The sequence below is a fragment of the Euwallacea fornicatus genome, chromosome 20 (genome assembly GCF_040115645.1).
Source record: "Euwallacea fornicatus isolate EFF26 chromosome 20, ASM4011564v1, whole genome shotgun sequence".
Taxonomy (NCBI): Eukaryota; Metazoa; Arthropoda; class Insecta; order Coleoptera; family Curculionidae; genus Euwallacea; species Euwallacea fornicatus.
In genome coordinates, this window is record NC_089560.1 from 2742011 (window position 1) to 2756317 (window position 14307).

The window sequence follows — 14307 nt, forward strand, 5'->3', positions numbered from 1 at the left end:
AAATATTGTATGAGATAATGTCGCAAACAAACCTTGAATAGTATATTTTTGTGTTCAGAGACCACATATACATATATGTATTAATCAGTACGTGCAAGAATTTGAATTTTGTACTAAGGGAGAAAGGCAAGTGCAGAATGTGGACTTAATTTGAGAGAGTGGGTGCAGTGTATGAAATATGAGCAAAGTGAAAGCTTATTCCAGCGATCAGGAGGCCAGTATTAAAGCCGATTTTGAGAGGCTGAAAGGTGCGTTTCCAAATTTATTTCGTGCTATCCATCACCTAGCTTCCTTAGGGACCTGCTACCTTGACCATGCAGGAGCCACCTTATATTCAGAAAAGCAACTGCAAGCAATATTCGCAGATCTATCGCAAAACATTTACTCCAACCCCCATGCCCGCAGCAACTCTAGTGAAACCACGATTGACATCATAGACATTGTTCGCTACAGGTGAGGTGGGCGCGTTACAGGCGACCCTTAGCATTAACCGACCGAACAACTGGCCACTTATCTAGAAAATCAATTGTATTCAAAAACCAAAAAACTCGTCCAGTTTACCTAAGTACTGAAAAACCAAAGTCTAGGAACATTGCCAAAAGGATAATTCCCGTAAAGAAGAAAAAATATGTTAGTTCATCGGTTGGTTCAGGTTTCCTATTTATTTCCATGAGGATTATCTTTTAAACAAAGTTCATAGCGCTTTGAACTTTCGGCTCCAAAAGTTTTACTTTTAGATGAAATTACCGGGGCCTTGAGTTTTAAACACTTAACAGAAGCTTTATTAAACTCAATTACTTACAGGATTCTTAACTTCTTCAAGGCTCCTCCTGAAGAATACTCGGTGATATTTACATCAGGAGCGACCCAATCACTAAAACTAATAGCGGAAAGCTTTAGTTTTCATGCAGGTTCTCTAGTTTATTTGGAAGACAACCATACTTCAGTGTTGGGAATGAGGAGCTTCGCTCCCAGCTCTAGCGAACTGAAAGTTAGGGATGCCTTTAATATTTTATCGGGAAACCCTGATGTGAAAAAGCGGGACTGCGACGAGAAGGGGGAAAATTGCCTTTTTGTATATCCGGCCCAGAGCAATTTCGCAGGTAATCTGATTTCATGAAGTTTCCGAATCAATTAGTTAGTGGAAGATTAGGTATTAGGTGAGGGGTTAAAGAGGTGGGTTGCGTTTAAATGGCTGTTAAACTTGTAAATGCTTCGTCAGCTCTCGTTTTTAGAGACAAGATTTTATGCTGAAAAGCAAAAGGGGCTTTAAGCTTGGCCTAATAGAAAATATTATTGTGATTTCGAGATCAAACGTTCGTAAAGTTTCTTGCAGAGAACTTGATTGATTTATGAACAAATTTGTAACCCATTGCTGCTAAAAAAAACATACCTACCTTCTGTATGAAACTTTTAGGATAACTAACTTTAAAGTGCAAATTGCTGTAGTTTTGAAAGGTTTTTGAGTGAGTGTGTGGATATGATTTATTTCCTTCTACTAAAAATTGCAACGTATTTCCGAAGGGAAAACTTATTTTAAAGTATTTTATATTACAAGAAAAAGGAAAAACTCACTTGGTTACTCTTGATTCGCGTGCACAGAAGTAACACAATAAATGCGGGGCCTCCCTTTCTGGAGCTCAAGATAGGAATCGCGATAACCTCAGAAGATACGAAGCCGGTTTATTCCGACCACGTTGATGTCGCACATGTCGGTAGTTTGGCGCCAACGTCCTGTTTCCGGAAACACTCTCTTGAAAACAACAAAATAAGCGACAATTAACTTGAAAAAAATTACAAGAAGTGCTCAAAAAGTTCACCAACCACCTCCGAGCACAGGTGTCTGCGTCTTCTGCATTGATCATGAAACGTCCCATCATATTTTGGTCCTTAAAGTTATGATTTTCTGCTGTCGCAGTTCATTAACATCAGTGCGTGCACATTTCTAAATGACGTCTCTCGTAGCTCCCCATAAATAAAAATCTGGCGGGGAAAGATCTGGCGAGCGCGCCGGCCCCGCGGATGTCTGCATTATTTGAAATGATTCCACCTGGAAATGTTTCAGACAAATAATCAGCAATTCTTGTAGCGTCGTGTGGCATCATCTTATTGCAACCAAAGGCCAGTTGAGAGCAGGGGCTTAGCTTCTTCTCCTATAACTAACTAATAAATTACCGGAACAAATATATTCTTAACATGCACTTCTTCAACAAACCTCAACTAATCCTTTACTAGCGGTGTTTATCACACCAGCTGCAGCTAATAAGCTTTTTACCGATTTAAAGTTTGAAATTCGCATCAAAACTTCCTCGTGCACCTAATTATAAAGTACACTTGTCAGTGAGTAATTACTAATTAGGTTAGCGCGTCATACAAAGTTCTTATAATTAGGTACGTTATATATTTAGTTTAGCACGCGTGTTCTAGGTACAAAATTTCCTCTTTCCTGGATAGAGGCTGTCAAAGATGGGGCTTTGAACCAGCCCGAAAAGAAGTCATCCAATAAATGGTACTGCTTATTGGACGCGGCTTGTTTTGCTGCAACTAACGATCTGGATTTGGGAAAATTTAAACCGGATTTTGTTGCCATATCGTTCTACAAGCTGTTTGGTTACCCTACTGGCTTGGGAGCTATCCTGGTGAGGCGGACCAGTGAGGATGTTTTGGTGAAGAAGTATCTCGGAGGAGGTACAGTATTTATGGCCTTATCTTCCGAGGATGTGATGATTCCCAGGCTGAACATTCACGAACGGTACTATTGGACAATTAAGCACTAAAAAACATCACACGAGAGGAATTCATTCAGGTTTGAAGATGGCACAATCCCATTCCTTTCAATCGTGAGTCTTTTGCACGGTTTCGAGACTCTAAAGCGGTTTCAACTGACTCAAACTTTAATATCCACTCATACCTTTAACTTGGGCAAATATGTTTTTGAGAGATTATCCGAAATGCGCCATTCCAATGGCTCCACGGTGGCAGTGTTGTATCATGATTCTGCGTTTGAAAGTATAGATACGCAGGGCGGAATCGTAAACTTCAATTTGAAGAGGCCCAATGGAGATTATGTCGGATACGCAGAGGTAAGTTGTTGATAGTTTAGTTTTTTTAATGCAAATCCTAGTAATTTAACCGTAAAGATATTTTTACGGAAATAGAGAAAATGGCCAGTGCTATTGTTGGATTTTATCATTTCTACGGAAAATACGAGGATAGTCCCAGAAGTACCCGACTTAATAGTAGATATGCGAAGACGGTTCTGCCTCCATCAGTTTTGTGGTTGCGGTGGCACGTACCGTTGATCATGATATTTGTTGGTGCGCGTGTGCGAATCGGTATTGAAGATTACTTGCGAGGGTTGGAGATGGCGGCGAGAGACCTCAGACAAGTCCCCCGACCGCGATGAAATCGTACATGTCTTTACCGCAATGGCACCGGGTCTCAATCCAACGTCGATACGACTATACGACTTTTTTTCGTTCACTATTTAAAACCTCTTATGACCTTTTTTTCTCCATCCCTCACGCTAGTATCCCCATACTGGCGTGTCCTGCTAGCGTCCCCCGCGCCGCCACCACCATACCGAATCCCCCAACCCTCGCAGGCAACCTTCAATGCCGATTAGCACGTGCGCAGCAACAAGTACCGAGACCAACGGCACGTGCCACCACAACCATAACAATTAGTGTTATCAACCACAACTCTAGTGGAGGCAAAACTCTGTATAACTACTCTTAAAATTTAATGGAAAAAAATGGAAAATATTATATTATTTCTCAACATAGTCTCCTTTCAGATTGACAAATTTTTCCCAGCGATGATCTATACCCTGTTCATAGTAAGAAACTTCGAATGTTTCAAAATAGATATCAACTTCGGACTCCATTTTCTCATTATTATTAGTAAATCGTTTTCCGCCGAGCCATTTTTCCAAGTTTGACAATATAAAATAATCTCAGAGGGCTAAATCTGGCAAATAGGGTGGGTGAGGAAAAAGTTCGAAATTGAATTGATTGATTTTAGCTATCGCGACGACGGAAGTATGGACTGGTGCGTTGTCTTGATGAAGCAAGAATCTTTTTCGTCAAATACGGTCGCTTTTTCCTAATTCCTTTGTTCAAACGACGCAATAAATTTCTATAGTATTCTCCATTTATTGTTTTTTCCTTTAAAGAGGAAAAATTATCCCGCATACATCCCAAGAAACTGACACCATCACATTTCCTGCAGATGGAGCGGTTTTCGTCTTCTTTGAAGTCGATTCTCCTCTTTGAGTCAATTGTTTTGATCCTTCGTTTCAGATATGAAAAGATGGACTCATATGACATCATCCATGGTTATGAATCGACACAAAAACTCGTCTTTATTGCTGCGAAACTTTATCAAATACACTTTTGAAACGTCCTCACGGCGCTATTTTTGTTCAATTGTGAGTAATCGCGGTACTCATCTTGCTCATAGCTTTCCCATATCCAACTGCTCAGGGAAAATGCGATATAGAGTACTGATTGAAATGTTTATTTTCCGTTACATTTTGCCGACTTTCCTCACAATTTCTGAAGTAGTCAAGTCTGGAGTGCCAGGGGATCGACCACAGCGGGGGCGGATCACTACGGAGGTCGTCTTGGCAGCCCGTCCGACCGCGCTGAAACTCCGCCACCCAATATTTTGCAGTGGTTAACGAAGCTCCAGATTCCCGCAGAGTAGAATGCAACTTCGCTTTGATGTTCGATGGAGATGTTTCAAATAAAAGTATTAAATCACGGATCAATGATCAAATTTTTCCATCAAATTCTTACAAAATCTCTGAAAGTGTTCACTTAAAACGGCTCCAAAAGAAATACAAATCAACGTGGTACCCTGAACCTTTACACACAACCATTTTAATATGGTAATGTAGGCAAAGTTTTAACAAAAAATCGCCATTTATATGCAAGGTCGAGTACTTCTGGGACTATCGTCGTATCTCCTTGGAAAGTTACACAGAGTGTCTATTAAATGATGACATTAATTTCAAGGAGCGAATCCTTATCATATTTTATAAAAGAAAAAACGTCTTAATAAACGTATGTCCTATCTTGCCTCAGTTTCTTGACACAGGGTGTCAAAATTTTGTTTTATTTTCGTTTTTTCATAAATATGTTCGGACCTAAGGGCAACATCTCGATCAAATTCAGCATTGAAAGATTTTCAGAGAGAAGAAATTAAAATGTGATATCGATTTTACCGCAATGTGTAGGGGGCGCCACCTGCAATAATGTTCTTGTGTTAAATTTGTACTAACGTTGTTAGGACCCTGTATTTTGACCTCTAATAAATCGCACCTTGTCCCCCCGTCAATTTTAATCAAAAAAGGTTTGCTTGGTCGAAAACTCTCAAAGCAATGGTGTTGAGATATCGACGACTAAAAATTCCTCGGCACCTCGTTTCATCGAAACATTCATGTATTAATAAACATTTAATAATAGCCCCCTACGTGTTGCGGTAAAACCGATATCGTATGTGAACTTCTCGTCTCGGAAAACCTTTCAGTACTGAATTTCATCGAGATATTGCCCTTAAGTCCGAAAATATTTATGAAAAAACGATAAAAGAAAAAACAAAACTTTGACACCCTGTATCACGAAAACGAGGCAAGATAGCACAAACCTTTATTAGGGCTTATTTCATAAAATGAGATAAGGATTCACCCCTTGAAATTAATGACATCATTTAGTAGACGCCCTGTATATTGGCTCGCAAGACAGTAAGCTCATAATCTGAGTTTAATCCAAAGGCATTTTCCATTTTAGGTCCTGCATATAGCAAATCTTCGCGGCATCCAACTGAGAACTGGTTGTTTCTGCAATCCTGGAGGTTGTCAGAAATTTCTTAAATTAACTTCCAGTGCAGTCAGGAAGCATTTTGAGGTATGTTTCCGGGAACACTAGCAAGGCTGGAATTTTTCCAAAATTATTCGCGAATTAAATTGTTTTTGCCTTAAATATGCATTTCTTTAATCGGTCTCGCTTCTGGCCCAATATGTCTTCACTGAACGACAACTTAATATGGTTGAACGCAAACGTTTTGCTTGTCTCAGGACACACGTCAATCCCCTGCGGGTCTATCGGATTTGCATCCATTTTCATCCTCTTCATCTCTGTGTTATATACGAGCCGATTTATGACCCTTTCGAAAATAGCACGTACAATCTTCTTTCGAGGAATAAAATGCTGGACTGGCTGACATGGGACTCGTATAAAATATATCATATTACCCACCTATCTCTCTACCTTATACAATATTAGGTTTCTCCTTTAAGGCTTACTGGACACCAAAGAACTTGAAATTCAAACTTTTTTCCAAACGTGCTCCCGATACCTCGACGATTGAATTTTCTTGGTGATTCGGAGGAGAATGTTAAACATTTCAGATTTTGAGCCAAAGATTACCTTGAACCTCGCTATTTTTAAATTTCGCATTTTTAGTGTTTAAGCAAAGAATTCTAAATTTTAAATTGTTTCTCGCATAAAAGAAATCTACTTTTTAATTAAACTCCTGATATTTCAAATTTTTCTTTACCAACTGAGCAGTTTTCGCGGCTATTTAACTAATAAGATAGTCCCGCCAGGTACATTTAATAGTTTAAGTATGAAACCAGTAATTTTACATGAAATAAGCTCGAAATATTATACCACAGAAACGACTAAAACAAAACCCAACCTGAACCCCAAAGGAATGAAGTTTCAGATTAGTTCTGCATGTTTTCACGAAATTAATAGTGCTCTAATCCTGGAAACCGATACTTAATAATATAAAATTATTATGGGCGCAGACTATAGCGCGGTTATCGCTGTAGATTGGTCAACATCGCTTAAAAGCTTTTTTTTTTATTTTTGAAGGTATGATTAAACCATAAGGAATATCTCAAGATAAAAATATATAAGTGTAATCGATAAAAAGGCATAGGAAAAGCGAGGAAAAATTGAGGAAATTGCTAAGTGTTGAGTAATCAACCATGTTAGAGTGCTCCGATGAAACGATTCAAAGTCGCAGGAAACAATTCAAATTGACCTCATTAAAAACATATTTCGCCCTTGAATACCTACACACTATAAACTATAGAAATACATCTTGGTCGCACTTTGCCGTTTGCAGTTAGAATGCAGAAACCTAAATATAGTTGCAACGGTAGAAATGTGAAAATTAATATCCATTGGAACCTTCTAAGCAAATCGAAAACTAAATCACTTGCAATCATACTGATTAACTCAGATTCCCAGGGCAGCCTCCACACTTCTTTACTATGAAAGTTTTAGTCGCCTCCATTGATTCGGTACCCCGAAATCTTGTGCGTATGACAGTGCAAATATGAACCCCAAAACTTTAAATTTTCGCAGGTATCATCAATACAGGGTGTTAGTTTAGGTACGCGGTCAAACTTCGAGGGGTGATTCTAAAACGAAAGTTTATGTAAACATAGGTCCGGTGTCGCTTATTCTTCAAAATCTCAAGCTTTTCTTAGAAAATCGCTTCTTGTCAAAATCTCAACAATCTTTTAGAAAATGTTGTTAAAATTTAGCAGTGTTATAGATGGTTATTGTTGACCTTTAAGCGCCACTGATTTTTTAAAAACTCTCATATTTTTCCCCGTTATGTAGTCATGACCGCCCAGGCCACCAGACCTAAATCCGTTAGATTGTTTCCTTTCTCAGCCTGTAAAGTCTTCCGTTTATAGAACTTCGGTCAACACTGAAGAAGAATTAATCCAACGGATAAGGGATTCATGTAATCAGATAAGATATACGCCTGCGATATTTCAACGTTTTTGGCCATGTTGAGACGAGCTAATGGTTGCATTGAAGTTGAAGGAGGACATTTTCCGCAACTATTGTAAGTTTCATGTTGCTCATTGTTAAATATTTTTTCACAAAAAATTGCGCACCATTTGTTTAAGTGTGGTTATAATAAGACGTTTTTCTTGTATGATTTTCTTTCGACGTTACCCCTGTGCACGCCACTGGCAAAAGGAGACGCACAATTTGTAGCTTAAAACATCCCTCCGTACTACATTAAAAATTGCCACCAAGGCTCAATCTTATATTAGTTTGTGCATTCTTGTTACATAGGGGTTTTGTTTGTTAATATGTGAAGATAAAAAAAAAGTTTGACACCCTGTATCATGGAAACGAAGCACTACCGGACCTGTATTTGCATAAACTTTTCGTCTCAAGACCACCCGAAGGATCGACCCTTCAAGTTTGGCTACGTACTTAAATAACACCCTGTACATGGGGTATCGTCAATATAGGAGTAGCATAGTGTAAGACACCGCAACTAAGTACGGCATACTACGAGTATACTGTTTGCCTCAATGAAAGCAGGAGAACTAGCCACGAAAACAGGTGTTTCTGGTGGTCTCCTCAGATTTCTTTATGACCTGCGCACAATGTGCTCATTTAAACTTTGCCAATTCTATAATTAGTTGCGCCAAAATAATGCACTTTAATCGCCCTTTAATGTGAAGTGTATATCGAGGTAGGGTGCTATTGAAAGTTCGGAAGTTGGGGTGACTGGGACTGAAGGAATGTGCCTAATATTAACATTGCTGTTGCAAAAACTGTTCACCCTTACAACTTTTGAGATCCCAACAAACACGCATTTCAATATCTCTGTTCGTTTTGAACTTACTGGGATAGTAAGTTTCTAAAGCAACACACTATACAGGGTGAGTCGGGAGGATCGTGCCAAACTTCAGGAGCGTGTTGTACATGAAAAATAAATGTAAAAAAACTCAAATGTTGTTATCCAATTTTAGTTTGTTTACAAGTTATAGCATAAATAAAATTAAAACATAAAATAAAAAAAAAATTATAAATTTCATAAGAAATTCCATAAATGAACGTTTGGATATCATAAGTAAATGTTCAAAAATATCGCCATTAACTTGTAAACATTTTCGGCTTCGTCTATGAAGAGCAGTCGTTGCGCTCCTGATTGTTTCATGTCTTTCTTTAACAGCAGCTGCAGCATTTCTAATGCGTTGAATTAGTGCATCTTGAGTGTCCACTTTTACTCTGTACACTTCAGTTTTAAACCAACCCCACAAACGATAGTCTAGTGGGGTGAGGTCTGGAGACCTTGGAGGCCAACTAACAGGGCCACCACGACCAATCCAACGTCCAGGAAACGTTTCGTCTAAATGTTGCTTAACCTTTGTTTTAATTTTATTTCCGCTATAACTTGTAAACAAACGAAAATCGGATAACAACATTTGAGTTTTTTTACATTTATTTTTCATGTACAACACGCTCCTGAAGTTTGGCACGATCCTCCCGCCTCACCCCGTATATTTTATTAGAATAAGTGGAACGGGCGCAAAGAGGAGATTTGCTTGCAAATTCCCGTTTCGCAGTTTTCACTTCTCTTACGTCGCTTTTTGCCCAATCTGACCCGATTATAATTTTTTTGCATGCGACGTTTCTGTCAACTTAGTTTCCGTGACTAGGTACGAAATTGCGATTTATCAACGAGTACGCTAATTAACTAACAGAACAGCTAAAAGTGTTTGTTGACCGCGGAATTAAAACATAAACAATCAATGCTTATGGCAACACAAAAACAAACGTGGCAATTAAATATCAATTTATATATTAAAATATTAATAACGTAATTTATATACACACAGTTTGTTAGATACCCCATTAGTTAGGTGCCAAATAGTCGGGCGTTTCACATCAAAGCCGCCATAAATTTGTCAGTATAATTAGAACAGATTCGAATAATGTTAATAATGTCGCAAAAACCAAATTCCATTAAACGCAAAAAATTCCAACAGGGCTGCTCTCAACTGAACAACTTTTTTAGATCTGGAAGATGCATCAAAGTCAAACATGATGCGAAATTTGCGCACTTGCGAACGTGCAAATTGTGGGTTTACAGTCGCTCTATACCAAAAAAATAAAAATAAAAAAAAATAAGAAAAATGGATAAGTTTTTATCCGTTTACCCGATGTGTTGACTCTTTCGGTTCAAAATTACTCAATTAGCTGCTCTATTCTCTATCGACCTGCTATAATCAATAGCACGCAATGGATGGGCCGCGAAACGGATGCTTGCAAATTTCTACTTTGCAACTTAATTACTTTCCGCATATTGCTTCTTTTGGCGAAAGCGCTAAGAAGTTCAAACTTATTCGCGAATTTCCCATTCGCGTGCAGTTCCCGTATGATTGATTCCACTTTACATAATACATATTGCATATTACAAGAGGCACTTCTTAGCCGCGAGTTGCATTCGTTTTATTCTATACTTCCACGCTAACCAAAATAAAAGTAAGGTCTCTGGGGACATCAAACACTAGCTGGTAAGTTCCTATATTGTCGCGTTTATTGACTGTAAACTTCAAAAGTAAAGAAACATCTCGTTTTCAGTAAATGGCCGGACATACATTACTTTCCACTCTTGCAGTTTAAAAGTTTTTATATTATAGAATCAAAAGGGCGATATAGTGTTTACTACCGTCTCTTTTACAGTAAAAAGTTTCGGAGTTTCTTGCTACAGTGACAAGTTAGCTATTTTGTTTCCTCGGGAAAGTTTTGTGCTTAGACCCAGCGAAATCCCTCGACGCTAATCGTAGCTACATGTTATTTTTCTGAAAAAGATGTTCGGGGCCGATAACATTTTTTCCCTTTCAAATTATTATTATTTTTTTTTCTTTCTGCAGGCAGGTCACGTGTGCGGAGATCAGTACGATTTGGTCGATGGTTACCCGACTGGATCGGTGCGCGTTTCCTTTGGTTATATGTCGACGTTCGAAGAAGCGGACAAATTCCTTCGAATGATCGAAACGTGTTTTGTAACGTCACCTATAGCTGGAAGGAAACAGGCGAAGCACGGAAGAGAGGACCAACGATCCAATAGGAGAATCCGAGACCTTGAGGAGGACGTCAGGGCTGCGAGGCATTCGGAAAAAGAAAAGGGCTCTCTGCACCATGAACTGCTGCCAGCGCAAAGCCATTCGGTAAGGTTTAATTTGCTGCGTATCAGATCAAAAAGGCCATTTATTAATATATCGCACAGTAATATTTTTAGAATTGAGTAATAAATTAATAACGCAACGGCGACATTTGTACTGTTCATTTGAATTTAGGTACGTGAATTACGAGAGTCGCTAATGTTCGTTATAAAAACGGGAGTTCGGCGATGCGTGCTCTATCTGGCTAGTTAAATTACCTACTAATTCAACAACGATATCAAATTTATTTAAATGTAAATGCTGTAATTTAAATTTCACAGTATTCATCATAGGTTGCAAGCTTTTGTATTTTGAAATGAAATATCCAGAAAATGGGTTGGATCTATTATTCTAACAACCCGGGGCCTCCCTGGACTGACTATTATAAAGCTTGAGGTCTGTTGGCTGACCATTGCCAAAGCAATTTGTACTTACTTGGGATTTTGTGCTTCGCCATATTTTAAGCACGAAGGACCGCTTGATAAACTGCGGTGACGATATTTCAATAAAAAATTCGTTTTCCGGTCGGCACACTTCAGTAAGGTAATGTAAGTCCTGCGTGGGGCATACGGTCATACCTTGCGTGTGAGGTTGTTGAGAACTATCTTCTTAAGCTGGAATGAAGACGCAAAAGTGGCATTAGGCTCAACGTTAAGCGACGAAAAGTACTCCGCCCGGATCTGTAGATATCCTTCATTCTAAGACTACACGTAATGTTGCTAATTATCGTATGCTCTCGAGACCGAAATAACATAATAATGGTAGATTCATTCGTTCACACATAAAGGTGTCTCTGGCACGGGATTGACGGGGTGTCATAGCTGCCAACATTTACGCCCTACTAGAACGGGCCCTATTTTCCGATAGGGGGGTGGATTCGCCCGCTCGGCAAGTTCCTACCTACGACATTAATGGGATTTTTTCGGAGAGGTCCTGGCACAAACTTAACAATGAACTTAAGATGTAATAAAATTGTACGCAATTAATCTGCTTTAATGTCATGAAACGCCTGCCAGAATAAGAGAAATGAAGGAAAGTTCTGGAGAGGGAAATCCCGCTAATGGTAGACATAATTTTTGAAAACCAATAGATACCGTGTGAGAACAGAAAATTCATAGAGAAATGTAAACTCCCGAATGCGACCGAAGGGGCAGAATTTTATATTTTTATCGTTTCCAAGTTGTACGGCTTATTTGTAGAACTTTATGACGCTTATTTGGGCTTTGGGATTCGCGGGGGGAGGGGATTGCTCGTAGGCGGTTTGGAACTAAAGTTTGTTTGAAGTTTAGACTTTTCCTCCGAGGTCGATCGGACAAGACCAGAGCAACGAGAAGGTCGAAATTCGTCGGTTTTGAAAACATACTTTCGTAGGAATGGCCAGATCACCGCGGCGACGTTTTAAACTCGCCAAAGCTTGGCCCAGGGATAGACGACGGAAGTGTGGGCTGCCACTGCCCTCCTGTCGTGTCCGATTCAGTCCAAGCAAATGGAAAAAAAATCTCAAAGATTTAAAGTTTTTTTCGAATTTTACGAGGTCGCGACAAAATAGCTGCCTCTCTCGGAGACCTGCCCGGTGGCATCCAAAAGGGCCACGTTTGCCGTATAGAACCGTTGCCCGAGGGCGGCCGTAAGGCCATAGAGGTACATACGGGTTGAAAATGTCGACATGAAAATCAACTTAATTTTAAACGCGTTTGCGTCCATCGCGGATCACGAGGCGCCCGAAAAAATTCGCTTCCGTTGTGCGCGCATGGAGCTCGACAAAACGGAAAAAGCTTATTGGAAGCTTTGTATGGCTCTCATACTAGGCAAATTATTTACTTTTTAGGGCCGCTTGTAGTTCAAGTTTGAAATTGTTAACGTTTACGCAACAGGGAATCAATGCGTGCGATGAATGTGAATAACCGTTTGCGGACACTTCGCTCTGCACCTCCCTAACTCCCGCACTATCCGATTAAGTACCATTTAAATAATACACCGAATAAAGATATTCATCGCATTTTATTAAAAACTGTTGACAAAGTAAATAATTCACTCTTATGTTATGAAAGATTACATGCGTCCAGAGGCGATTACACAGTGTCGGATAATGTTAAAATTAACACAACACATTTCCCACAATCGGTTTATTCTTTTCGTCCCTTCCAGAAAGTAAATCCTGAATCTAACTTCATCCTGGTTTATCTAGCTTCTTACTCGATTCTTACCCTATAACAAAACCCGCCTTCCTGTTCAATCGAAGACCGCCAACAGCTTATCTATGCTACTTATTTTACAGGAAACAACCGGCGAACTAGTCAAGATTTACCTTTATCCTGTGAAATCTTGCGGAGCCTTGGAAGTAACACAATCTTGGAAATTGACCGACATTGGCCTGGAATACGACAGACGATGGATGATCGTTAACGCCTCGGGCTCGTGTGTCTCGCAGAAGCAAATAAAAACTCTTTGTAGTTTAAAGCCCACTTTAGATTTCGTCTTGAAAACCTTGATTCTTAAGATTAATGGCAAGTCAGAACGGTTCGTCGAGTAAAACTGTATTAAGAAAATTGCTGGCTATAGGATCTGAGACGACAGTACCACTGGAACCCGCCGAAGAGGATTTCTCAGAGGCCTACTTTTGCAACAGCAAAGTATGCGGAGATAAAGTGCAGGGTTTGGATTGCGGAGATAAAGTTGCGGAATGGCTCTCGGATAATTTGGAACATCCAGGCCTGAGGCTGCTACGGCAATGCGACTTTACCCCCACCACATCCGGACGCAATACCATAAAAGGTAATTTCCAAGATTAATGATTCTTCTACTTAATTACAAAAACACTTCTAATAACAATAACTTTTGTCTGCACACAGGGGAGCAAACGCTGTTGTCTTTGGCAAACAAAGCCGAATATTTGCTCGTAAACTTAGCGACTGTTCGGTGGCTCAGGGAGCGCATTCCACAAGAAGACGTATTGTGTCATTCTCTGGAATCCGTCCTGCTACGATTTAGAGCGAATTTCGTAGTCGATTTCACGGAGCCCTTTGTGGAAAACGACTTGGCAATTCTTCTTTTTAACGACGTAACGTTTAAAGTAAGTATTCAGTGGCGTCCAACAGTCGTAACGGGGTTTCTGGGCTATTCACCACCTAGTTTCTGGCAGTTTTCAGGCCATTGTGTGAGGTGTCAGATGATATGCATCGACCAACAAACAGGAGAAACGTCGAAAGAGCCGTTGCAGACTTTGTCCAGAGAAATGCGAGGAAAAATGCGATTTGGAATTTATTTGAACAGGTGCCATACAGAGAGTGACCGCTTTATCCAGGTGGGGT

General features: G+C 39.7%; 2 protein-coding genes across 2 annotated transcripts in view; one reads left to right on the forward strand and one right to left on the reverse strand.

Moving 5' to 3' along the window:
• The window catches only part of LOC136345506 (chaoptin-like), an 81067-nt gene extending 80139 nt beyond the window's left edge, over window positions 1–928 (reverse strand). Inside the window, exon 1 of the mRNA XM_066293869.1 lies at window positions 803–928. The gene's annotated coding sequence lies outside the window, so the exon portion shown is untranslated. The remainder of the gene's footprint in view (window positions 1–802) is intronic.
• Window positions 1–14307, forward strand: part of mal (maroon-like) — a 15902-nt gene continuing 1595 nt past the window's right edge. The window contains exons 1-11 of the mRNA XM_066293889.1: window positions 1–248; window positions 297–453; window positions 805–1103; window positions 2428–2752; window positions 2807–3083; window positions 5793–5909; window positions 10706–11002; window positions 13275–13503; window positions 13559–13771; window positions 13849–14069; window positions 14139–14300. Of these exons, the coding sequence (XP_066149986.1) occupies window positions 179–248; window positions 297–453; window positions 805–1103; window positions 2428–2752; window positions 2807–3083; window positions 5793–5909; window positions 10706–11002; window positions 13275–13503; window positions 13559–13771; window positions 13849–14069; window positions 14139–14300 (2367 nt within the window). The 5' untranslated portion in view covers window positions 1–178. The remainder of the gene's footprint in view (window positions 249–296; window positions 454–804; window positions 1104–2427; window positions 2753–2806; window positions 3084–5792; window positions 5910–10705; window positions 11003–13274; window positions 13504–13558; window positions 13772–13848; window positions 14070–14138; window positions 14301–14307) is intronic.